A 27,107-nucleotide genomic window follows, 5' to 3' on the forward strand; every position below is an offset into this window, starting at 1 on the left:
CTTGGTCGCTTCTAATTTCACCCTTGTTTGGCCCCATAGAGGGGAGGAGGAGAGGCTAAATACTAACAACATCTTTGGTCTTTTTGTGTGACTGAGCGCACGTGCAAAAACCAGACAGGTACGCATCAACTTGTCTAAGCTCAGGTAAGAACATATCTCAGTATGGAAAAACGGTTGCCTGTTCCTTTAATTTATTTTACACTCCACTACTATTTAACGATGGAGATTGACAATCTCATCCAACTCAAAGCCAGCTCTGTCAGCCGTCCATTCAAATTTACAATACAAATGTCTGGGGGGGAACACAGAAGATTATCAAGAGCTTAACGAAAGAACTCTGAAGATTTGATTATGTTGCTGAGGAACAAAAAGGGTGTTATATGTTCATTATCAACCAAACAGCTGATTAGCTTCCATCATAATCAACTCTTTTTCTGTTAATTAATTCAAAAGTCTATGGGAAACAGATTTGGTTTTGCGGTGGGTGGTCAGTGGTCACCGTCTGAGCAGGGATGCTAGAACTGAGTGGATTTTGGTCATGATCCAGCCGGTATTAAAAGAAAACATAAAGAGTCGTGTTTTGGCAGAGCTGTTAATGTCATTTCTATACAGTAGCTTAATTCTAATATTGTAAATGACAAACTCTCAAATGAAAGGACAGCTTGCGTTTTGAAGCTACTGCAAATACTGTAAATGAGTGATGACTTAGAAATGTTGAGATTGGCTTGTTCTGAAGGGCAGACCGTCTCCTCTGGTTTGTTCTTGGCACACGTACAAAACGACAGGCTTTACTTCACTGGAAAGACTTAAAAGCTTTATGTTACAAAAGGTGAACGCGTTTGAAAGGTTTATTCATTCATTTATTAACTGTCTTTTTTGTTTACAGCCAATAGTGTTTTGTTTGCAAGTAAACCTAAGTACTTTAGTTTTGGAGAGACTAGTATTGCCTGGTGACTGTGAATAATCTTTAAGAGGCCCTCTATCATGAAAAATAGACTCTTTTGAGGTTTTAACCAAGTTATAATGATCAAAACTCATCAAAAACATACCTGTGTTTTGCTTCATTCGCGCATGTTCTTCAGCAAACTTGTTTTTATCTTGTTCAATTGTCCAGCTGTCTTGATTTATCAGAATTAGTTTATTTATTCTCTTAGCTCCCTGTCTAATTAAGTTGAACCCATGAGCTCCAACACTGCAAAAAGTAATTAATTAGATCAGTATAAACATCTCAATTTGAGCATAATAATCCAAATTTTAGTTGTTTTGACTGGTTAAGAAGTTCTTGGGCATTTGACCTAGATTATTTCACTTGTTCTGAGATGTTTCTGACCCGTTTCAATACATTTCGTCCTTATTTCAGGTAATTTTCTTTGCCAATGGGGTAAGAAAATTGGTCTTATCTCATTGGCAATTTTACTTTCTTATTTCAAGCGAGATTAATCCAGAACTGGTCTGAAATGTCCTCAAACAAGCAAAGTAAACTTGGTCCGATCAGGAAAAATGTCTAAATGAGTGAAAACCGCTCAAAACAAGATACATTTCCTCAATTCAAGTCATTTAAGCCAATGCTTGATATTTACTTTTTGTAGTGAACTCAACTCTGATTAGTAAAAAGTGAAGTTTAAGCTCGTGCCTTAACCTTAACCATAACAAATGTATTGCTTAGAATTTTTTATAGTCTTACAAGGATTGTGTTTGTTAAAACATTTAGAGCACTCTGTGTTTTGGTGACAGCTGGCTCATCTTGAGTCCTGCCAGAGTCCTTACATAACCCAACAGGGAGCAGTAACGTTTCAAAAACCCTCTGTAAGCCTTACCATGCAGCCCCTTATCACTCAATATACAGGAGGGGCTGAACATGCTGAAGTAGGGTCTCGATGCGCCTGCCAACACGAGGAGGACTGTTATTAGGAGGTAGAAATATGTCAAACGCAATGATCTCATGTCAGAGCAACAGCGCTGTTTGGATACAATTAAAACACTTCGGAGGATGTTGAAATTAAAGTAATAACCTATACAGATAGACAGCAGTCCACCCCCTTAAAAACTCACTTCAACTAATAAAAATAATGTGTTGTAGCATGCATCAAAAACAACACAGTATTTCCTCTTAAAGTTCTGGATACAAGATAGTTTTAAACCAGTGTTTCACATGCTGCTTCAGGGGGCGCTCCGGATCGTCATAAAACATACTATAGACGATTTTGTTTATGTCTTTGTGCTTCTTTGTATTACTAAGTTTAGAACTACTTTATTTGGTGTTTAGTCTTTTTAGTTTTGATTTAAGGGGTTCGGTTTTTACCTAATCAGCGCTTAATTTGTAAATCTGTACTTTCAGGAACACTTTTGGTCTGATGTGAGGGATTTGGGGCCAAAACAGTTGCCGGAACACTCTCATTAAACACCATTATATCAGGTCAAATATTTGCAGGATCCTCCTAAATAATTCTCGGATCCTCTACTCTGAAAAACTGAAATTCACTCCAGTTTTGAAGTGTCATAGTCCTGATTCCTGTTAAAGACCTGATTCATCCGGTGGTGTTCAGAGAGCCTGTTTATCCCCGTTAGGTTGAACTTGTATAAAATTGTTTAACCGCTTAACCCCCACCTGAACCGAGCACATTTTCTCCAGTTCAGTTTTACCCAAATCTAAAAGCTTCTTGAATGGAGCTTACAGTCTATAGGGTCTATAGAGTAACGGCTCATTTGAAAGCGAAGATCTACAAAATTGAGCAAAGATAAGTCACTTTTTTTTGTGGTTGCTTTTTTATTGCATTTTCATCCTCTTGTCTCGTTTTTGTCGCCTTTTTGTAACTGTTTTGTTGCTTTATCATCACTGTTTTTGTTTCCTTTTTTATCACTTTTTTGTTGCTTTTTCTGTCACCGGTTTTGATGCGTTTTCATCCTCATATAATGTGCTCGGTTCAGGTGGTTGTTAAGAAATTAACCTCTTAACCCCCACCTGAACCGAGCACATTTCCTCCAGTTTTGGCTTTACCCAAATCTAAAAGCTTCTTGAAAAAAAGTGTCAAAATAGCCGCGAAAATGAGAGGAAACGAGGATGAAAATGAACCGAAAGAGAGACAAAAACGTGACAAAAAAACTATTTCTTTTTATGAAAACGTGGGGAAACAGGGCAACATAATAGTGACAAAAGTGCAAGAAAAAAGTGCTAAAAAAAGCGACGAAAATGCGACAAAGAAGAGATAAAAAAAAATGTTTTTAAAGTGACGACAACACGGCAACAACGCGAGGAAATAGATCAGATTTGATGAGTTTTGAGACGCTACACTGGCCTTTTTGATTTGGGTAAAGCTGAACTGGAGAAAATGCACTCGGTTAAGGCGTTAAGGGGTTAAGAAGTCAAGAATCATAAATCCAAACAGTTTCCCACAATAATTATTTTCTGCCAAGACCCAGCCGTGACTCTCTTTTGGGTCCTGACCCACCACCCGAGACCCGAGAACCATCCATTTAGGCCTACACTGGGCCTGCTTGTTCTGTAGTTTTAACCTCTACAGAAATGTTACAAATGCATGTGAATCATTATGTTAGTAACAGTTCACATTTCAGTCTTTATTAAAGCAATCACACGTCTGTCCCAAAAATTGCAAGTAGATTTATTTTCCACCAAAAGTCTGCACTCCTCTCCCCTCTCCCCCCGTCCTAATCTGAGTGACCCAAATGAATCAGGTCAAATCCGAGCCGGGGCAGCTTTTCAAATAGTCCTCTTAGCAGCGCGGCGCTCTCGCTCAACACAGCCCATTTATACATATGCCATGAACACGTGTTAAACCTAGCACACGCAGGGGAAAAAAAAAGGATGGAGCAGATGTACCCAGGCACGCACACGCACAAGAAACACACAAACACTTCCAAACAGGCAGTTGCTAAAGGCTAGGACGTCCAGGGTGATCTCACTGCAGCACAACCCACCAGCGCTGCACCCATCCTGGTCACGGGCATGCAGACCCCCCTCCCGAACATCGTAAAATGAACCCCCCCCCCCCCCCCCCTCCCTTCTTGTTCATGCACAGACATAGAGGCAGATGCAGGCGTCCATTCAACAGTCTGCCAGTGCACTGTTGATGCAGCATGGCCTGTCAATCAAAATGAAGGTTTGGAGAAATCCGCATTTTAAAACTAGACACAACACAACCTGAATTTCAATGCCGTTACAAGCCTATAACGCTGTGCAGTGTAAAGTAGAAGACGCAACATAATAGCCACCACAGAAAAGTTTGATTGACTATGGCTGATCTGCAAAGTTTCCCATGCAGGCAACAGACTAGCCTTCTGCCAAAACTTTAAAGAGCAACTGGCATGATCTTTAACTAACAGCGCACGAATTCATCAAACAAATGAGCAATATTTACGTTTCGACTCCTTGACAGTTTTCAGGGCAGACTGTAATCTCTCCAGCATGGCTTTTTTTGGCTCGCGAGTGCAAAGACCCCAAAAAAAAGAAAAGAAAAGAAAATCCAGGTGGTGCACAGGAATGCCAGCGCTCGCGTGCAAACACCGAATGGACAGGTCAAACTATCCCCCAGCGGCTTGTCCCTCTGTTGCTCCTATGCGCTGCAAATGTTCACTGTAGCATTTCTCTCAGGCATTGGGATGAGGTGGAGGAGGAGGAGGAGGAGGAGGGGGTGGGGTGGGGGTCGAAAGCGATGGACGAACAGAGAGATAGAGCCAAAGAGGCGGGAGAGGAGGAGAGGAAGCGTGGCTGGAGTTTAATCTTTTGAAAAAACCCGACTGGATGCTTTTACTGCAGAGTGGTGTGAGTGCAGAGGAGAAGAGAGTGGGCAGCAGGAGGAAGCAGGAGGAGCGGTGAGATTGACAGGAACAGGAGAGGAAAGATGAAAACGTAAGTATGTGAGGAGAAAGGCGGCGCTGAGCGTGTGATGTGAAGAGGACAGGAGAGTGATGGAGAGGATGGCAGAGACCAGAGCTTCGTCATGGGCAAAATGTCACAGAAAGAAACATAAATACACGATCTGTCGGAGCATGAAGAAACTTGAACCGCATCGTAGTGGGACGGGGGGGCAGACAGCGCGAGGTAATAGATCACGCGGGTGCTGCAGTGGTTTAAATGCCTCTTATGGGACCGCCTCTTAAAGCTAAATAGGATGAGCCACACTCGCCGACGGGACATAAACAAGCGCCGTGCTCATGTCAGATCAATGCAGAGAGAGGCACTACTGGTCAGGATACAAGCAGGATGTGAATATGCAACAAAATCTAATATGTTCAGACTCCCTAATACTGTACTTAACTACTGAGAGCTACACATACAAGACACCTAATCACTATGTAAATGACAATAACCATGAATCAAGTGATCACTGTATGACAGATTTATGCAGAGTCAGAGAAATTAATCTATCATTGCTCATCATTGTCGTCAAAGTATAAATACCTTAGTCGTAGTAGATTGACCATGTAAATACAGTATACCTCACATCTGTGGTCAAAGAAGTACTTAAAACAAGATTCCTGGTTTTATCTGGTGCAGTGTGATAATAATGTAGAAATGTCCTTTACAGAGCTCTTTCTACAGGCCTTGTACTCCAGCCCTGGACCTCACCGAGCATTTTAATAAAACTGAGCCTCTGGGAAAATGATTTTCAAAAGCGAGCTGATGACTCAGTGGTGGCCAGTGGCCATGGTGACCACTTTTATGTGTAATTACCTAAAGGGAAGTCTGGGCACAAGGGCATCCAAATGACCCATTTCAATGGGCAGGTGTAATCAAATGATTTTACTTTTGCCAAAAACATAGGCTTCAAAGGCAAAGCAATAAAGACCCATTTAACTAAGCAGCAGAACTTACCTTTGCTATTCTCCAGGTCCTGAGAGGCGATGACAAACCCAAAGCCCTCTCCAGGTTTTCTCCTCAGCTCAACGTCAAACCCTCGGAAAGGCCGCGTGCTTTCACCGGGCTGCCTCTCCAGAGCGGGGTCAGGCAGTGTGACCCCCACAGCATCGTCCTCCAGCCCCGTGCTCAGCCAGTCTTTGGGCTCCATGGTCAGGGTCACAGGGATGGACTCCAGGAAACTGGTGCTCTGGATCAGGGAGGAGCGGGACGGGGCAGGGGACGGAGGGGTACTGCTGCACCTCCGGGGCAATGGCAGACAGTCAGGAAACACTGAGTTTTCAGAGGTCACAGGTGGAGGAGAGGGGCGCAAGAGTAAAGGGGGGAGTCTCCGGGAGGAGCTGGGGGAGTGGTAAATACCTGTGAAAAAAACAAGAAACTAAATTCAATCACCTATCAATATGTTACATTAAAGTTACACAAACTTTTAATCTATTTCTTCAATAAGAAAATGTAGTTCTTTATTTCCAGGTGCAGTTTTGATTATATTTATGAATTGACTAAATTTGAACTTTGATAAATATAGTTTAAAAAACAGATGCAAAGATTCCATCATTTAGAACGAAACTGGACGAGGAACTGCACAAAAGTGGGAAGAATAATAACAGAAAATCAATTATGTACTTTGGAGGAGTTTCAACATCACTCTGACAAGAAAAGGGTGTTAATTGTTTGTAAATGCTGAGGCAGTAGGTGTATGTTTTGAACGAGCCAAATTATGCTCTTGTACAGTATTTATAAATGCTGAATGAGCATAGTGAGATCCCACTCATGAAAACAGCATAGTTATAATAGTCTGCCACTGTGACTGCCCACAAATTACGTATGTAAATGTACAGTGTTTTACCTCCTCGGTAAACCAGGAGAATCACTTGTCCCTGTTTGGTGTGTTCCTGGAGGATTGTTTGAATCTATGAACCCACAAAGACAAATATCTTAAAATCTTGACAGTAAATGACAGAAACATATTGTTGGTCTCATAGTATAATTGTCATAATTTGGGGGGAAATAGAAGAAAAAAAAACTGAACCCAAGTTATTTTTGTTGTACTTGGCTGAGGACATAACTCTCCAAACACTGCTGCTCTGTATCACTGGGTTGAGTGAAACAAAATCTCAATTTGGCCCCCCAAAATGAGGCAATTGAGCAAAATGTAAATGTATTGTTCATACTGTATATCTCTATGTCTTGTTGTCATACCTGAGCAACACTGAGACTCTGCACATCAGCTCCATTGATTTTGACAATAGCATCCCCTGGCTGAAGGGAGTTGCACTGCACCCTGTTTAGGATTCTTTTCACTATGGCAAGGCGCCCTCCAAGTCCCCCTGCCATCATGCTAAAGCCCAGGCCCCTCTCCCCTTCCGACTGTTCCAACACCACAGGCACCAGCTCCCCCGTTCCACCGCCCCTGTGCCCCGAATCGCTGCCCAAGCTCATCGCCCCATCTGAAGACACGCTTCTGGGACTGGCAGAGGGGCTGGGCATGCTGTGGTACCCGTTCACGTTGAGGTAGTGGGGGCTGTCGGGCGTCGGCGGGCGCCTGGAGTGTGAGGGGCTGGTTCGGAGCAGGTGGGGCGTCCTGGGACCGCCGGGGGAGGATGAGGGTCTCCGTGGTGACTGAGGCAAAGGAAGGCGAGACAGTGTGCAAGTGGACAAGTCACTCTCAGATGATTTGTACGTCCCGTAGCGCAAAGGGGGAGGGGGCGTCGAGAGGGAGTTATTGTTGTGGTTCCGAATCATTGAAGCCCTGATGGGAGAGAAAGAAAGAGATTTAGCAGACAGACGCTGCTAAGTTAATGAACAGCGATGTCAAATGATGATTGTAATGCATGCGTCAAAGCAACATAGTCATTTGTATAATGCGAAAAGTTTCTCTCAAGAAACTGACAAAGTAAACATAAACTCCAAAATGTAAAAAGTTCTTGTATTGTAACTTTTTCTACATATGCACACATTGTCATCCACAATATCACATATTTCTGTAGGCTATATTAAAATTTGATTTGGATTATTATTGTGCCATGTTGTCAGTGTTACTGTATGTTTCATGCCGAAAATATTTCGATATTTTCGACAGGTTGGCCAGAGAAAATCCACAAAATTTACACATGTGGCCACACCGCCTTTGCTGTGCCTAATCCCGTCAGACCTGGAAGCAAAGCAGGAAGGGCCTGGTCGGTACTTGGATGGGAGACCGTTTGGTAACACCAGATAGCCTGGCCTGAGTGAGTGAGTGGTTGGTGGTGGTTGGTGCAGACTGGTTGCCTCGCTTCCATCAGTCTACCCCAGGGCAGCTGTGGCTACAATAGTAGCTTACCACCGGCAAGTATGGAGTGAATGAATAACGCAATGTAAAGCGTTTTGAGTGTCCAGAAAAGCGCAATATAAAACCAATGCATTATTACCACTATTTTTGTTCATGATTGGGTTCACTAATCTACAGGCTTCTCTGCAGGTGTAGTTGATAATTTTACACACACTTTTGAGTGTGTGTAAGAAAATCCGTGTGAAAAGTTTAAGATCCACTGCTGTAGTGAAAACAATATTTTGCCTTATTTAATTGTTGCTGACATTGAACTTTTTGATAAAAATGTTAATTCACCACATAATTCTTGGTTGTCCAGCTTTATTTATAAAGCACTTTTCATATATATATAAAACAATTTCTTTACAGGTTCATCAAACTGCCCTAAACCACCCAACTCCCACCCACATATTTACAGGCAACTCTTACAACAATAAAAACTCTCCCATGCACACACAAATAATAAGCAAAACTATCCCATTGCTGGGTCCCTCAGATGTGATGGCGGCTGACAGTTGTATTGTTAATAAGGAGATTTTGTCACTGATATAAACGATCGGGTAAGTTCAAAATTTGTAAACTTTTATTACTTTTTTTATTAGCCAAAGAGCTGGGAGTGTGACTTTATTTCATTCTACCAACAACTAAACAAGGTGCCCCGTGTTTATTACCTGTATGAGCCGATTGCAGAAACCACTTCACTGTCACTCTGACTTGCAAGTGTCGGGTCATACGACTGCAGTCTCGCCAAACTCCTCACGGATCGAGGGGGCCGCGGGGGTGAGGAGTGCATGGCGTTACTCATACTGGAGCGCCTGTAGGAGTGCCTGAAATACGCTGCGTTTCCGTTCATGTCCAGGGGCTCCATGTAGCCGGCCTCGCTGTGGACTCCGTTAAAGGTAAAGTGCTGGCTCTGCGGGGTGGGGGGGCGAGGTAGGTGGTTCATCGACTGAGGCTGGACGGTGGTGGGGGGCACGATAGGTTCTCCGTTGTCCATCGACCTGGGCGGGGGTTGTTTGGGGCAGCCGTCGGGGTTGTAGAGCATGGGGTATCCTCTCCTGACCTCCACGTCGACTGTGTGGCCAATTGGCACCGACTTCAGCATCTCCACCACCTCCTTATGGGACACGCCCAGCACGCACATGTCGTGGATGTACACCAAGATGTCCGCTGCAAAAAAACAGTGAGTGAAAGAATTACAAATTTGAAACATTTATGGTCATCTTTGCTCTTAGGGAGGGGACGATAATGAAATTTGGAGTGACGATTATCTTGGCCAAGATAATTGTGATTAACGATATTATCACGATATTTCCCTATGGTTTAAAAAATCACTGAAAGTGCAGAAATGATGGGGATTGGGCAATTATTAAATATTTCTCTTCACTGTCTGCTGTAAATGTCATATTGAGACAATAAGCAAGTATTTAAAGGCACACTGTGTAACATTTTGGACTATACTGTTGTCATCTATACAAAACATGCAGCTAATGAGCATTTTTTATCGAGATATATATCATTGTTTATCGTCCCATCCCTAGTATCAACATCGGACATTTCCTAACCTAACCAATAACCAACCTATCATCTGTTGCATTTAAAGCAGGGGTGTTCAAACCTTTCTCATGGAGGGCCACAGATTGAAGCACACACAGGGTGAAGGGCCCTAGATCGGTGGTCAGTGCCATGAAACCTTCGACTGGGTGTATTAAGCAGAGGTTAAAACTATGCCCTGCATCTTTGTTTATGCTTAAAACCTGTATACCAGCTTGGAATGTTAGTTGTTGAATTTATAATTGTGTAGTCGATCCAGCACGCCAAAATAAATGCACCATCTTATTCATTAGTTCAGCAGTTCATTAGTTCAACTTTCTCTCTGCCTAACTATTAGACAAAACGCTTAAAATGTGTGCATAAATGTGTGTATGATTATATTCTTGTAATGTGGCAAGTAACTAATCAATGAGAGGAGCTGTGTGCTTTTATTTTGGCGTGCTGGATCGAAACAGGAAGTCACTTCTTGGGCGGTGTTGTTGGTGTTTTGGTTTATTCATGCAGTTTTGAATATCCTGCTCACTTTAGTTGTTTCTTCTGCTACTACAAAACGCGACCTGGATAATTTTTGTGTAACTGATCGAACCTGGAAGTGTCCAAAGCATTTTCAAAGTCTATAAGTCATTCGTCTCCCAACTGCATTTATCAGGGAACCATTGATTTGTTATCATGCCATTGGCTACAAATTATGCGTTGTGTTTAAGGTCAATTCCACTTGCTGCCAGCGGAGGGCGCTCAAAGCAGCACATGAGAGCTTAAAAGTGCAGCCCCCAGTCATCGAGTCTCCTCTCCATACACACATTCATTCATTCATTTAAATTATAAAATGTGAAATCATTGTCAAAGGCGGGTTCCTGAGCCCAAATGACCTGCGAGCTTTAACCTTTAACATATATGAAACAAGTCAAGTCAAATAGGCTTGCTCTCTCCTGCCTGTTTAATATAATAAATTAAACTGAAATGACAAACACATTTCGTCTTCAACTTTCCCTGACCACATTCATATGCTTGACTGTGTTGATAAGTGAGTTTGCAAATGAAATCGTGTGTTTTGTGCGAGTGCCAACAAATCCTCTGCACTAATCCCCCTAAACCAGCCTATTAACAGATATGAACTGGATCAGCCGGTGCCCTGGCTTATCACGGTAATATCTGCCGCACCAGCTTGCGCGCATGTGAGCGAGCGCCTATGTGTTCTGGATATGCACTTTGCCATATGAGCTTTGATAGCTGGATTAGCAGTAGCTCCGAGGATTAAGAATTGATTGTGATTGCAAACTTGATGCAGGAGCGGGAAATCATCCAAGTACAATAATAAAGAAAATAGCAAAACAAAATGCAATTAAAAACGGGTCTTTATCTGGGATTTTTAACGACAGTTGAATGAATGTTTTATATTTGTTTCTACTGTCCTTGAGGTAACGTGTTTTTGCTTTCAGGTGAAAACACTACAATCAGAATCAGGATAGTTTTTATAGTTTATTTTTCACAAACCTGGATTTTTTCTGTAAACTATAAAACAAGAAGTAAAATATGGTAAGACGACAACAATTGACATAGAACAACAACGGGATTGGATTTACATATTGTATAGGTGTATAAAGTGATAAAGTCATAAGTGATAGCAGCGGATCTAAGTGTGGACAAACCACATAGTGCAATAGAGCAGATTACAAGAATAAATAGGAAAAAATTGTTCTCAAACAATGGCAATAAACTATTCTGATTCTGACTGTGCAGGCTGGTAATAAATGAAATCAGTTGCAATCACGTAATGTCAATTTAATGTTACAGGATGGAACATTACCAGCGACTCCAGATTAGATAACACGCATCTCAAGATCATCCTATAGAGCCCATTGTTTAAAAGTAGGTTTGTACATTTAAAAAATATTTTATAACCATAACCTTTTAGTGTTCCCAGATTAACGTCTCCTCATCAAATATTGCTTTTATGATGTGTCTATGTATACATTTGATTTACAGGTATCACTTTATTTTACACTACCTTGATACATTGTACCTAAATTTAGTACAGTGTAATGTGCTCTGAAACAATCTGTAATAACTTGTACCTATGGGTCACATACACAATAGAATAACTTTTATTAGTACTTTGTAAGTACATAATGTAATAAGACACAAGACCCTTAGGGTTAGGGCTAAAGGTTGGGTTTAGGGTTAGAGTTAGAGTTATGTTTTGTTACATTATGTACCTACAAACTACTAATACATATTATTCCATTGTGTATGTAACCTGTAGGTACAAGTTATTACACATGGTTACATAGAGCATTACATTGTACTTAATGTGCCAGGTCCAATGTATCAAGGGTAGTGTAAAATAAAGTGTTACCGTTTTACATTTACATTACATTATATTACATTACATTATCATTTTCTTTAAACCATTACTAGTAGTTTTCTATTGTTGATTGTGTGTGCAGCACTTGGCTGTTTTTGTAAATGTGCTAGGTATATAAATAAACTTGACCTTGGCCATTAAAAAGCAGAATAAGCCCCACCCTTTGTGTCGCCAGCTCCTATGGCTAAACCAGTTTAGAAATGAACATCAAGAGACTTTTTCCTACTTCCACAGTGACCGAATACAGAATGTGCACATTCTATGTAAATCTAAATAGCAATGGAACCTCACAGTGAGTGACAAATCGTAATAACATAAGGATAATTTTCAGTTGTTATGACATTACATGGAACACACATAACCTCTATTCTGGAGGTTCTTAGCTTTCAATTGAGGAGTGGCAGGGACAAATAAGTGAACCCTGCTTGAGTTCTCATATGCATCTGTTAAAATGATCTCTACGAAAAGACTCAAATATGAACTGTGAAACTGGTGCAAAAACACATGCATTTCAGGACATGTTTGAAGACTTCTAAACTACAGGGTCAGAAGGTTTTAAACCCATAGAAATGGATTTTCCAAGTTCATATTTTACTTGGTGACTCTCCTTTAGTTCCCGAGTGTCGAAGCGCTCGCTCAATTTAAATTCAAGAAGCAGTTTTGCACAGCTTACTACCTCATTAAATTTTTACCTGTTTTGAGAGCATACGGGCCGTTGGAAGTGACGCTGTAGATTTGCAGGAACTCTCCCGCTCTGCTGCCCCCCACGATATTAAAGCCAAACCCTCTGGTGCCCTTCACTATCTGCGTGAGGACCGGGAAACCTCTGAGCTCCGAGGGCTGGTCCGTGAACCCTGTAGGCAACACAAAACACAAGAATTATGTTTCAAAGACATAATAGTGGTATTTTTTTCCTTCTTTTTTCGTATGAAAGCAATGCAGGGGACAAACAGATGGCGGAGTTATTACTTGACAAAAATAAACAGGCTGTGATTTGTGGAAAGATTAAAAGTACTGATAGGAAATCCATTAATATCTTCAAAATCTAATCCAGGCTGACACAACTCAGTTATGTAAAACAAATCTTTCTTGTACCATATTTACTCAGCTTTCCATTTTGTAAACTACTCATTCCACACGTTTTCGATTAATTTAGTAATCAAACAGCAAACTATTATTACATCACTACACAACTGCAAGAATGAACTACATTTGAGTACTGGGTGTATTTTTACATATAAGTCTACATGCAACCAAAATGAAGATGACAGTGCCTTCTACTGGTGACAGACGTGTACTGCGTGTTTCAAAGACATCTACATTAGTACAGCACAGCAGATGGCTTTCAGTCATGTCAAATAAACATACAGACAGATCATGCCCTATTTCTGTTTCACCAACCTCTTCATTGTGCGACAGAATTATGAAATGATGCCCGTCACATGGCCGGCACTCTGCACACGTCATCGTGCCAACCTCAGTGATTTGGGCTTTTTGCCAGCAGCTCCAAGCTTTAGTCCCTAATCACGTAGCTGTTCATCTAAAAGCTCATTCCCTCAGAGTTATAATAAAACTCTAGAGAAGCCACAGTAAACATCACTGTGGGAGTTGTGGCAGCCATCTTGTATTGTCGATAAGTGTTCATTTTGAAAACATATTTTAATTTAGTTTAGGTCTTTTGACGAATATGTAATTTAGATTTAGTAGAAATAGAACAATTCTTTTTACGTTGAGTCTAATTTCATGTTAATTTACCCGATTAAACCTACATTTTATTGAGTCAACTTCAAATTTATAGTATTGTTTCAAACATTTGATCACATCCACTGCTTCATGAGGCTGCTTCAAAAGGTGCCACTGGAAATTCAGAGGTTTTTAGTCCCCTCTTTTTTCATTTTTATCTAGTCATTATTAGTTGGCAAAATTATCTGGACTTTCAGTCAGTTTTAGTCATCATTAACCTCTTTAACCCCGCCTTATTTTCATTGCTACAGCTCAGTTTTACCCAGGTTACAAACTATAAGCCAGTGTTATGCCTAATTTGAAAGCTAAGACCTACAAAACTCATCTAAATTTATCTCTGCTCACCTTCTTTGACATTTTCTTTTAATGCTTCTTTGCCGTCGCTAATCCCTTTTTGACACTTTTCTGTTGCTCTTCTGTGAGTTTTTTGTTGCACTTTTGTCACTTCTTCATCACATTTTTGTCACATTTTGCCACTCTTTTATTGCATTTTCGTCCTAGTTTTCATCTCATTTTTGTTGTGTTTTCATCATTCTTTAGTAGTGTTGCCATTTTGACGCTTTTTTCAAGGCGCTTTAAGATTTGGGCAATGTCAAACAGTTATCTACTAAAATAAACAAATAAAAAATGCATACAGTTATAGTGCTGATAAAACAGGGAAGCCCATCTGTCTGTCAGTGAAATAGGAATATGAATATTAAAGGGACCACACAGAGTTTAAAAATGCTAAAATTATGTATTTTCCTCCCCCTACATGTTTCAGCCATGTCCTAATGTGCAGAATGAGCCCAGATCTGTTCACCACAACTGCCTCTAAAATCCTGCACTGTCACTCAAAAAGTTGTTACTTCGGGTCCGAATTGCCGTCATGCACGAGCTTAATATAGAAGGTGCAGTTACACGTATGACCTGAGGTGGCAGTAGTGAGCATAAAATGGCCAACTTGCATCTAGCCCCTTTAACGCCTTGTTTTCATGTCCACGAATATCTAATTAATTTATTGCGCACTGATAAATATTAATGCTTCAAGATACATTTCATTGAGCATGTATGTTCATAATTCACAATCGCAATATGGCCGCCACAGCTGGACGCTTCACTCCATCGGATTACCATGGCGACGGCCCATCTAGACTCATATTCTACACATCTAAAAGCTCATTCCACTTCATTTGACTCTAACAAGCTGACTGGGCGCGTAACTTCCTTGATGAATATGTGCGCTCCATCGGGCGAAGTGGAGCTAAACGTGTCACTACAGTGTTTCCAGTAATTACATCTGCAGCGCGACGCCAAAGTCACAGAGGAACAAGGGGCTCACATTCATTTCTGTAGACCGTCTCCCGGCTCGGGGCTCGAGGACTCTGCCAGCTGCTTCTCTTTGGGAGGCTGCTTTGAGAGACAAGAGGCACAGAGAAAGAAACAGTCACCCTCTTCACAGGCATAATAGCGATGGAGATTACATTGCACTGATACTGAATGCACAATCGTGATCAGGCTGGCGGTTATAAATAGTCTCGACAAGTGGTGTGCTGGTGTGCAGTTCATCTGCTTTCAGCCACTTTGTCTGCTAAACTGACATTTTAGAGCTTGAGAAGGTCCTATGTTATGCTTTATTTAGGATGTTTATACTACTTTTGGACACAAAAGTTTAATTTTCTAGGGCTACACACATATATTACTACAATATCATCATCATAGTTTTAGGGAACTCAATATTCATCTCCCAATAAGTCTCAATATATCGTCAAATAGCTGAGGTCTCCTGTCGCACTAAGTAAAAATATGCAATAGTTCAGTTTTAGTCAAAATTTTGGCCAATTTAGCGCCATTTTAGGTTTGACTATATTTTTTATAAGTTTATGTCTTGTTATTCGAATTTGCTGATGATTTTTGTGTAAATTCAATGGAACATAATGTGTTGAGCCCACACCCACTGATGAGGAAAATGGTTAAAGTTGAAGCAATAACATTGATGGAAACCGGACAATACACTAATCTGTGCAGAGAAGAGAGTTTAACCACAGACAGGATCAGAACAAGTTTGGTGAAGCTGTCTAGACTTACAAACCCAGTGGACCTTCATGGATTACCCTTTTTATCATTTACTATTTAACTGACGGCACTGTCTATTTTGCACATCCTGACTGCTGCTTGAGAGCTGTTGTAACAAGTGAATTTCTCCATTGTGAGATCAATAACGAATTGTCTTATATACCTTATCTTTTCTCTAAATATCTGCCTATCCACATAAGACCTGCACAGATACTTGACCATTTTAAATTGTTGCTTAAAGCAGTACTAAGTAACTCATGTCCCAGAGGCCATAAGCGCCGGGGTCGCCAGGTCTGGGCAGCCAAACCCGCCCAAAAATATCTGAAAAACCACAGAAAAAACGCGGACATACATTGTTTACTAGTTAACAGAGCCCATGTGCTCCTGCGATGATGAGAAACTGCCCCTATCTCCCTCCCGTATTAAAAAAGCAGCTCACAGAGCCTTGGATTAGAGATTTTGTCTTTCAAAATAGTGATTTTGATAAACAACAAACTGTGGACAGTTTTTTCACCCGTGGAATGGCTTAAAATTCTACTCAACCGTGAGAGTAAATACTACGCTGGGAGAGAGGAATATTGTACATCCAATTACACAATGGAGATAATTTTTTTTCACTCAAACTTGGCAGAAAATACTGTTTAAGTGGCGCTAGCCCATAGTTAGCTTTGCCCGGTAGCCTGATAGCTTCTTCCTCTTCGTGATTTCATTAGTGTGTATTGGTGGCTCCGACCCGGTGCAATTGTGGTTTTCTGGCCAGAGACATCCTTAACACTTGCATTAATTTAATTAATTTATTACTACAGAAAGAATTTATTATGGTAAACAAGTTACCTAGTACTGCTTTAAGACACATTTCTACTCCAAAGCTTTTAACACTGTCTAGCACATATATACATATTATATTTTTCTTTCATTACTGTAGACCTTTTTGTGAAGCACTTCGGTCAACAACAGTTGTTTTAAATGTGCTATAAATAAACTTTATTTGATTTGAAATATACAATTCTAGGTAAGAAAACAAGAAGCACAATGCAAAGAAAGCCAAAGTATTTTAGAGAACGCAAACAATGCGTATTTACTCACTCAATGTAGCTGGATTTCCCTGGGTCACTGAAGGCCTGGTCCCAGTGGTCGAACACCATGCCCCGGAAGCTGCCGCCCCGCCGGCTGCTCCTCAGCCCGTTGTACGTGATGTGGCTGTCCTCAGCACTGGACGCCCGGCGACGACTGGGCGATCTGTGGCTGAAAGGAGCGCCGCTACTGACACCTGCTGCAATGGACAAGCGCATTTTATTAAAAAAAAAAAACAAAAAACACTGCATTATAACAGCTAAATAAATAAAGTTTTTTGCAAGTTCAGAAACGCAGTAACATTGTGTGAATGTGCTTATGCTGGCAAGTCTTTGATGAACGATGTCAAGTAAAACACCTGAGATCAGCATCTTAAGCAGCTTCTCTCTGTGGAGTATGACCATGCATACAATCTGACTGAAAGAAACAGGCATCGTTTTGGCGCTGCCCTTGTGACTGTCCTTCAGCGTGAATCTAAATAAAGTTGGAGAATGTAGTGGGGCGTCCTGCGACACACACGGGCTGTCACTGATCCTATCCATCAGCTGTGATGACTCAGCAGAGGTCCTCCCTGTCCCGCTGCAGCCTGGTCCATGCCTGCCAAGTGTTAATTTCATCAACTAATATATTGTAGTTTAATTCTTTTCAATCACAGAGCCCCCAGTCTGGTACATTTGCTAAAAGGTTCCTGAAGCATTGCGACACATTGTAACTAGTAAGATTTTTGTGTGTATCCATAGTGATCCATAATGACTCAAAAATCACACTTGTTTGATTCCTTGGTCCAAGTTTTTCCACAATTGTCTGATTTGCCAACCATATTTAGTAATTATAATGACAGTAGTTGTGTCTTGTGTTTATTCCTCCTTTCTTTAACAAACTAAATTAAAATGTATCTTCAAAAGTGACCACTGATACCTGCCTTTGTGTTTGTGTCTCTCTGGACTTGTGCTGCTTGTTCCTCACCTCCCACACAGCCCCCCTCTCTGTTTTATCTCGTGCAGCTTTCTGGCGTCCTGCCACCACACGTCCTTACTCCAGGCCTCCTGTACCCCCGTACCCCCTCCCCGTCACACTGCTGCACCGCTCTACTGGCCCGATCTAACGTCCGACGCACCGTCTGTTCAACTGCTCTACTTTCTCGTCAGCATCACCTCACGCTTTAAAGAATAGATGCAAATGATTTATTTATGTGGGTCTCTGGTCTGCAGTAATTACATTTATCTGTTTTGAAACTAGAACAAGCAAGTGGAGCAGTCATTTTAAAACATTTTAACAATGTAAGCAGGGCCGGATTTAAGTAAAATGGGCCCCGGGTTTTTTTTTTCAGGGCCCCCCATAATCAATCAATATTAACAACATATGTATACTGTATGTCTGTCTGTCGGATTTCTCTCTCTCTACAATGAAAGGATATGAAAGGAAAGGATATGAAAAGGTGAATGATTTTTTTCAAATTTTAACATGCAGAAGAGACTTCTTAAAGGAATAGGCCACCGTTTTTACATACTAAAATATGTTCTTACCTCACTTTAGACGTGTTAATATATCCCCGTCTGGTCTTTGTCCGTGCGCTCTGTCACGCAAACGGAGCACATACGCAGCCTCTCCCACATGTCACATAGCTCCGAAAAAGCTCACGATAGAAGCTACCAAGCTCTTCCACATGTTCCCTATTTAAATAAAGTTACGTGAAGTGTTTTCATGCGAAGTATATTTACCCAGAAATGTAACATGTCGATTTTATGAGCAAATAAAAAGGGGGACTATATTGTGAGGCGTAATGATACGAGGAGTAAAACGTCCGCGCAGTAACTCCTAAAGACTTCCCCCGCTCACTTCCGTCAATAACCTTTAGGAGTTACTGCGCGGACGTTTTACTCCTCGTATCATTACGCCTCACAATATAGTCCCCCTTTTTATTTGCTTATAAAATCGACATGTTACATTTCTGTGTAAATATACTTCGCATGAAAACACTTCACGTAACTTTATTTAAATAGGGAACACGTGGAAGAGCTTGGTAGCTTCTATCGTGAGCTTTTTCGGAGCTATGTGACATGTGGGAGAGGCTGCGTATGTGCTCCGTTTGCGTGACAGAGCGCACGGACAAAGACCAGACGGGGATATATTAACACGTCTAAAGTGAGGTAAGAACATATTTTTGTATGTAAAAACGGTGGCCTATTCCTTTAAACATAGTACTAGTTTAAAAAAAATGATAAATTTGTGAAAAATTTGAGCTCCCTACAGCCATACTGGTGGGGGGACTCATTTAAAAGGGGGGTCTGGGGGTCCTCCCACAGAGATCTTTATTATTTTAATGGTGCATTTTATAGGTACATATTTTTTCCCAGTGTCAACTTAATGAAAATGTCTCAGACCTTGTTTAGAACTGGTTTAGAACTGGTTTAGACCTGGTTTAGTCCTGGTTTATTCTTGGGTAAAAAAAAAATCATCTAATAAATGTGAGGGTGTATGCAAAGAGAGAGGGAACTAGTTTACATCCCGCATTGAGCACACATTTTTCTCCGTATGCCCAGGAGCCCATCAACCTGCTGGGCCCCTGGGCTTAGCCCCTGTAAGCCCTTCCATAAATCCGGCCTTGAATGGTTTATGGTCTCAACTTATATAGCGCTTTTCCACCTACATTAGTCACTCAAAGCGCTTTACAGCAAGGATCCACTCACCCATTCATACTCTCATTCACACACCAATGTACGCAGACACTGGGGGCAATGTGGGTGAAGTGTCTTGCCCAAGGACACAATGACAGTGTGCACCTTCTGGAGGTGGGATTCCAACCCCCGACCTTCTGATCATGAGACGATCCGCTCTACCATCTGTGCCACTGTTGCACTGTCCTAAGGTATTAAATTTTTATCTCATGTTATCTCACATTTTCAAGTTTCTAAATGTATAGATTGTTCTGCACTTGAGGCACAAACGTCAAACACAGAGACAATACAAGTTAAGTTATTCTCCCTTCATTCCTCATTCTGTCCACTTTACACAATAGAGGCTTATGAAAATGTTTGTGTGCACCCCGCGAGTTTTCAATCGTAACCGATGCTTTCAAAAAGTAGTCACTGGGAGAGGGTTGTTAAGAATTGTTTTCACCTCTGTATTTGATATTTGTGTCTGAAGTCCCTTGGATGACGGGAAAAACATCTCACATTCTAAACAAAACATTGCTTTTCTTTGTAATATAAGGCAGAGTTTCTTGCCTGGTGATGTTGTATTTACAGTAATAGCTTTCCTTCTCATGCACATGCCTCTCTCCACATCTAAGCCATGCATTAGTTTTGGCCCTTGTTTGCACAACATAGCGCTGCCTGACCTTCCTCTGGAGGTGATCCAGCGATCGATGAGGCCACAGCCCCTCTGAGAGTTTGGAGCATACTAATTGTGCTAATGATTGATTCATTCGAGTATCAGAGAGCAGAGCGATCGAATAGATAGGGTCCGATACAGCGTTTATCAGTGCAGTGTGCGCCCATCGCCGTCCCTCGGAAAGTCCCTTCAGTGAAGGTGTTAAAATGACACATAGTGGAGCTAAAAATTAATTGAATAAAAATTGTAAATTTAATGGCCGCAATTAAAAATGGCAAGCACTGCATTATTTAAGTAACACCGTCTTCTAAGAGAAAATTATCCCATCTCCATTGGACTTTACTACACATTAACTACTATCCCTGTAGTTTACACCCCTATAAACATGTTCTGAAATGCATGAGATTCTTTTATTAGGAGTTCATATTTCAGTCTTCTCTCATGTGTTAATACTCATGGGTGGGATTAAAATGGAAACTGTGGACTGAATTTCAAAGTAATGGTCAGTACGATTTAAAAAAAGAACATTTTCCATCAACATGACCTTGACAGAAAATCAAAGTCATGTTGTGTCCCCAGATATAATGAGGTTAACATGTTTTATTAACAATTACAAAAACAGTTTACGTGATTTATAAGTTGTATGTATGTTTTAGTTTTCAAGACTAGTACAAACAGAATGAGCCCCACACTTTGGTTTGTCAGATTCTAGGGCTAAAAACAGTTAATGAACATATAAGGAATCTCTCCTCGTACTTCTCCTACTGCCCCCACTGCCTAAGTAGTGCTACTGCAGGCCTCCAGTAGTTAAGGCTCAGTGACAGAAGGTTCTTGGCTTTCAAATGAGGATAGTTAACTTGCACATGTGTCAAATGCAGCTTAAGCAAATTCAGTTCTAGTTCTAGTGGTGTCTTTTTAATCCACTCTTAAAGACACAGACTTTAATAAAAATATTGGAAAAGTTCTCTTGTTCAAAAAATGGGAATTAATTATTTTCAACCCAAAACAAGAAAGGTAAAACTGCCCGTGCCTGACAGACCGGAGTCCTCTTCGCTGTTGTCCTCGTCGCCGGTCTTCTCCAGGTTGCTGAGCGATTTGCTGCGCGTGCGGAAGTTTCGGAGCAGGTTGCGGTGCTCCTGGTAGGTGATGGGCGGGCTGTCTGCGCTGATGTGGACGGGTCGCGGCGTCCCGTAGTAGTTCCCTACAAACATAAAGGTGGAAATAGGGTCCAATTCAATAAAACATACAGCGATTGGAAAAGCACGAGAAAAAAGTCCATTATGCTTGATGGCTGAATTTATTTTGCATAAAACTTCAATCTCACACATTCCCGATTTGTTTAGATTTCTGTGTAGATTATTATGTTCAGTGCTCTCGGCTCCTTTGGGAAATACCATACTATCAGCTTCATACTTCTATATAGGCTTACAGTATTATGTACATATTCAACATGGGATTAATGGTATAGCCAAAGCATGATTTGTCATTTGTTTGTGTCATGAACAGGCTGAAACCACTGGGATTTGAATCAAACCTTGCCTGAGCACATACACTTCTGCTCAGGCTTCACACACATTGTTCTTCAGTTGTACTTTATGTGGTCGGTCGTGAGGGGAATGCAGCAAAAACTCTGAGTCTGGGGTTAAATCAACTGAAAAATATAACATCCATAAACCATTTTTGCTAAATGTAGCTGTTTATATGAGCCCATCTTTGGCAAATCACACCTGATTTACACTATTTACAAGCTAAACATGTTATTATTAAATTACTAAATTATTAAACACAAGAGTTTCTCAACTTGTCTGACCTTGGGACCCACTATATCATTGAGATTAAAACAAATTAATTCAGAAATATAAATTGTCCAATCCTGACCAATAGTCTCTTTTCTCTATTTACAAGATTTGTGGGGGCCTTGGCTAAAAAAAACATTAAAAATCCATGGACTAAAAGACTGTACTTCATAAAGGGAAATGCATTCATTTCTTTTGTGAGGAGACAGGCAGGTTGAGGTCAGAGTCTGCTGGCATTTGAAACAGTTTCTGCTCTCTTCAGTCCTGCGGATCACTCTGATTGCCTGACTGTGGCATCATGTCAATGTCACAAGGCGCAGGTGAAGACGATACTCACTGGTGCCATTATGGTCTTATAAATTATGGATGCTTATGCGGCAAAGCTATTTAATCAGAGGTAGGACTCTGACCTTTAGGAAGGTGGAGCCTTAGGGTCTACAACATGTGAATAACACAGAGTGGCATTAATGTGGTCCCAGACTGTCAGAAACATCAGAGGGGGGAAAATGTACTCAGTAGATGAAAAAAGTATTCATACTCACAGTATAAGGTTTTGCTGTAATCATTCAAAACAAAAAGAACATTCTGGATCATTTTACATTTTTAATCAACAGTTTTAATGAAATTCACAAATAAAAAGCAGAATAGAACAATCAACACTGCACAAAGCTACGCCCCTGTCTCTTGATAATAATAATAATGGCTTACACTAACATTGCGCTTTACAAGCTTGTATTACCAAGTTTCTCAAAGCACTACGCTGTAGTCATTAATCATTCACTCCATACTCGGTGGTGGTAAGCTACAATGGTGGCCACAGATGCCCTGGGGTAGACTGATGGAAGCGAGGCAACCAGTCTGTGCCATCGGCCCCTCCGACCCTCACCAACCACTCACTCACTCACACACTGTTTTTAGTGGTTGGGGAAACCGGAGGACCCGTAAGAAACCGACGCAGACACGGGCAGAACATACAATCTCCAGGCTCCGTCTGGCCGGGAATCGAACCCGGGACCTTTTAGCTGTGAAGCACAAGCGCTAACTGCTGTACCACCGTATTTTAAATCCCTGTAACTGCAAGATGCTCCACCGTTAAACCGTCATTATTAGTTATTAGCCTGTTGTGCATGTTTTGGATGGAGCAGAAGTCACAGGCACACATGGCCCAGGAGTCAAACCCGGAGCCTTTTTGAGGCCACAAGAGCACGAGTGTCGCCAATGTCATGTCTATAAGTTATTATTGCTTCTAATGTTATAAAACCTGCCATAGCTAAATTATTGCAGTGTTTAGAGCATATTTGTTTAACTTATCTTAAGACTTGGGTTTGCCTGTAAATCTCATGTGTGATATGAGTGTCAGGGGTATAATATCTTGAGTGTGTATTGTGTGCTTGCGTGGTGTGTCTCTGGGGAGGTGGGTGGGGGGAGTGTGAATGCTACAATGTGTCTTATTTTATTTTATTTTTTTTTTTTGGAAGGAAGTGGGTGTGAGAGAATGTTTTTAAATCTGTAAAGCACTTTGTGTTACATGACATGTATGAAAAGCGCTATACAAATAAAATTGATTTGATTTGATTTGAATACAAACTAAATGGTGCCAGGCAGACGTCATCTCTCTTGGTCCCTCTCACCTTTAAACTTGCCGCTCTCCAGCAGGGCCCCGGACTCCTCCAGGGAGAAAAACTCCTCCACGGACACAAAGTTGTAGTCGACCCCCGAGATCTCTCCCACTCGGGGCTGTCGGGTCGTGCCTGTGGCGGAGAAGACAACAGGAAAATATCACCTCATACATCAAGCACACGCAGATATACGGCCACACTCTGCTGTTGATTTGTCGATTAATCAGGACCTTTTCCTCTCATGACTCAGCATTTAGGCAAAACAAGTCAGCAAACTATAAATAGCGCCAACATTTGAAGGGATTAAACACAAATCAAACCGTTGCAAAGGAGCTCATACATAAAAAGAGATGTGTGACTTCTTTAAGCTCAGACGACAGATCGTGCGGCTATGACCTAAAAATGTGATAATGTAATAGTTTACTGGAGCCTGTTTATTATGGGCGGATCAATATGAACGCAATTAAACATTTATGAGCTACTGGGGACGTCTTAAAGTCTTTCCATCAACGTAGCGGCGACGCAGTGGTCACATGATCAATGGTCTGTCGCTGTAATTGATTTACATTGACCTTGATCTGCAAAGAAACATCAAGGAAAAACGGGATACTAGATTGAGACAGAGATTACGGTGTCTTTATGAATGATACACAGCATTGGCAATACCAATACCAATGCTGAGTATCATTGCTGTACATTGATGCAGTTTGTATCAAATTAATGTGTCTTATGTGAAGTTAGATTAAAGCAGTAACTTGTCCCCTTAGAGGCCATAAGCACCACTGCAGGTGTCGTAGCATGTTGCGTTTTTTTTACTTATTAATTGTCCGTGAGAGTAAACACTACGCTGACAGAAAAGACAAAGGGAGAGAGGGATATTGTACATCCAATTACACAATGGAGATCATTTTTTTCACTCAAACTTGGCTGTAAATACTGTTTAAGTGGCGCTAGGCCGCAGTTAGCTTTGCCCGTTAGCCTATTAGCTTCTTCTTCGTGATTCCATTAGTATGTATTGGTGACTCCGACCCGGTGGCAGTCAATTTGCAAACATGGTTTTCTGGCAAGAGACACCAAGGGGAGATGAAAGACCTCCCAATCATCCCATTAACACTTATATTACCTCCAGAAGGACTACGAAAAGGATTTATTAAGATAAACAAGTAAGTATTGCTTTAAGATCAACTGTATCTTGATCTATATAAATAATTTTGGAATTATCAGACTAAATATTGGGCTTCAAATTGAATTCTTTAGAATCACAAGTAAAATGTTTTTGAAAGCTGCACAAGATTCAGAAAGCTGCGTCTTGTGCAGCTTTCTCATAAATTGCCACCTTTAAGGTATTGACTTAGGACATGGAAAGGCAACCTATTCTTTTTAGAGATGGCACTGGAACAACAACTGGTGAGATGTGAACAACAACAAGATTAGGCCATCCATCCCAGTTAAGGTCAACTTTCTGGGATAATAACTACAAACCAACCGTACAGAGGACCAGCCGGACATATAATTTCATTCCTTTTTCACAGAATACACTTCCTGAATGCTCTTTGTCCAGAGAGTGATTACCAAACCCGTTACACAAGTGAAACCTGTTCATGCATAACCTCTGTGTTGCCTTTCATTGGAAAACCTGGTTTTAGCCATTGGATTTGGCAACCTAAAGGATAATTCTATTTTCTAATTGGATTATCATATTAAGAAAGGAAACCATTATCATGTAAAATGTTTATGTAAACGTGGGTGAATCGAATAAACAAAACAAAAGTGATAGTCCAGAAAATCAATACTAGATTTGAAAATGTTTACCTCATATGTGGGAAAATGGAAAGGTTATAATTCCAACATACACTACCTTGCAAATATGTCTTTCGCACCAATACCACGGTTTGAGTAATCTGCTCTGGTAATTTGCTATATTCTCACAGATGACAGTACATTAAGGACATGTCTGAACACGTGGCGCGAAAGACGTCATGTTTTTATGGCTGGTTGTCCATTAAGCTCATCTCCATTTGCAGAGCGAACCGTCAGGGCCAGGCGCTACGACCTTGACGCGACTAACTCCTTTTCTCCCAAGACACAGAACCAAGCGAGCCCAAACTGAGGACACATGCGCGTCCTTCTGCCCGAGTGTGACGACAGAGGAGGACAGTAGGAGGGAGGCACACCCCACACAGCCTGTAAAACCCATGATTAATGCGCGGGACGTCCAGGGAGCAGCTCTGTACCAGCTACAATGACACACACACACACACACACACACACACACCGGGATGGAACTGTACATATAAAAAAAGACACTATGCACTTAGGAACATTCATAAAACACTCTGTGGGTGTTCGTGATTTAACAAATTAATCACCACTTAGGGCAAGCGTGATTTAAAAGGCACCTGTTTCTGCTGTAGAATAATGTTATAGCACCACCTGATAACGTACTGTGTTAAAAAGGTTTACTACAATATCCCCAAACCGTCATTGAATGTCACATTTTTTCCTCATTGTGTAAAAAAATATTATGGCTTCGTCTGGTTTATATTAAAAGTAAGGTGAGGTCATGCTGTTAGCTAATGGTTAATCAATAATTGTTCAGGCAATCAGCTAAGGCTTACATGAGAGGTTCACATTGCGCATCACTTGTATTTTACCACCTAGTGTGTCTTGATGTGTTTTTATTTTTTTAACAACAGACGCTCCAAAAGAGAAATGTTCTTATTAGGGTAATACATCCCGCATCCTCTTTACAAATGTTTAAAAAGGTTTAATTTGACACTGTTTGCAAGTATTTAGGTGTCAATAGTGAAGGGTTAGTTTGGAAAAGTTACTTAGGTTAATAGTACAGTAAGAAGAAGCCTCTGAAAGGAAACGTGAGATGTCCTGAGTTCACCCAGTCCAGGTGATGATTGCAAACACTTTCTCTACTCAGGGCTCAAGAGTGCACCCAATTTGGTCGCATTTTTTAAACACTGTAGAGGCAAGAGGCACCATGAGCCCCCCACATCTGCAGCACAGTGGAGGCAGCACAAGAGGCGCTACAGGAAACAAAAAAGGAACAAACGAGGAGATGGTGAAAGACTGCTGTGGAGCGGAGGGAGCTGCGCAGGAGGAAGAGGACGGAGGAGGTAGAGGAGCTGACCAGTGCGGGACACCATGCTCTGAAACAGGGACAAACCCAGGAGGTGGTGCACTGTTTCAGAGGAGCCCTGAAGGCAGTACGTACTCCGGTTTGCTCTACCTCCAAAACCATGCTGGTCAGGTTGGCCCACAATGGCGGCACGCTCAGTCGCAGCGGCTCAGGACAAACCCAACACCTGAACGCAATTTCAGTGCACAAATAAATCATTTACTTACTTCATGGGTGCGACTAAATGTTTTTGGA

The 27,107-nt window shown here is 41.2% G+C and overlaps 1 protein-coding gene across 6 annotated transcripts in view; it reads right to left on the reverse strand.

The window, feature by feature from the left end:
* magixb (MAGI family member, X-linked b) overlaps positions 1 to 27,107 on the reverse strand; it is a 71,733-nt gene that overhangs the window by 10,545 nt on the left and 34,081 nt on the right. For 3 of the 6 annotated variants that reach the window (XM_079558466.1, XM_079558465.1, XM_079558461.1), the window contains 9 exons: positions 23,735 to 23,854; positions 21,338 to 21,508; positions 16,987 to 17,173; positions 15,167 to 15,237; positions 12,795 to 12,956; positions 8,855 to 9,353; positions 7,076 to 7,625; positions 6,723 to 6,786; positions 5,834 to 6,235 (listed from right to left, as the gene is read on the reverse strand). In XM_079558466.1, the coding sequence (XP_079414592.1) occupies positions 5,834 to 6,235; positions 6,723 to 6,786; positions 7,076 to 7,625; positions 8,855 to 9,353; positions 12,795 to 12,956; positions 15,167 to 15,237; positions 16,987 to 17,173; positions 21,338 to 21,508; positions 23,735 to 23,854 (2,226 nt within the window). The remainder of the gene's footprint in view (positions 1 to 5,833; positions 6,236 to 6,722; positions 6,787 to 7,075; positions 7,626 to 8,854; positions 9,354 to 12,794; positions 12,957 to 15,166; positions 15,238 to 16,986; positions 17,174 to 21,337; positions 21,509 to 23,734; positions 23,855 to 27,107) is intronic. The other 3 variants (XM_079558464.1, XM_079558463.1, XM_079558462.1) reach the window with 3 other exon arrangements.

Source organism: Gobius niger (assembly GCF_951799975.1).
Source record: "Gobius niger genome assembly, chromosome: 6".
In the NCBI taxonomy this organism is placed as follows: Eukaryota; Metazoa; Chordata; class Actinopteri; order Gobiiformes; family Gobiidae; genus Gobius; species Gobius niger.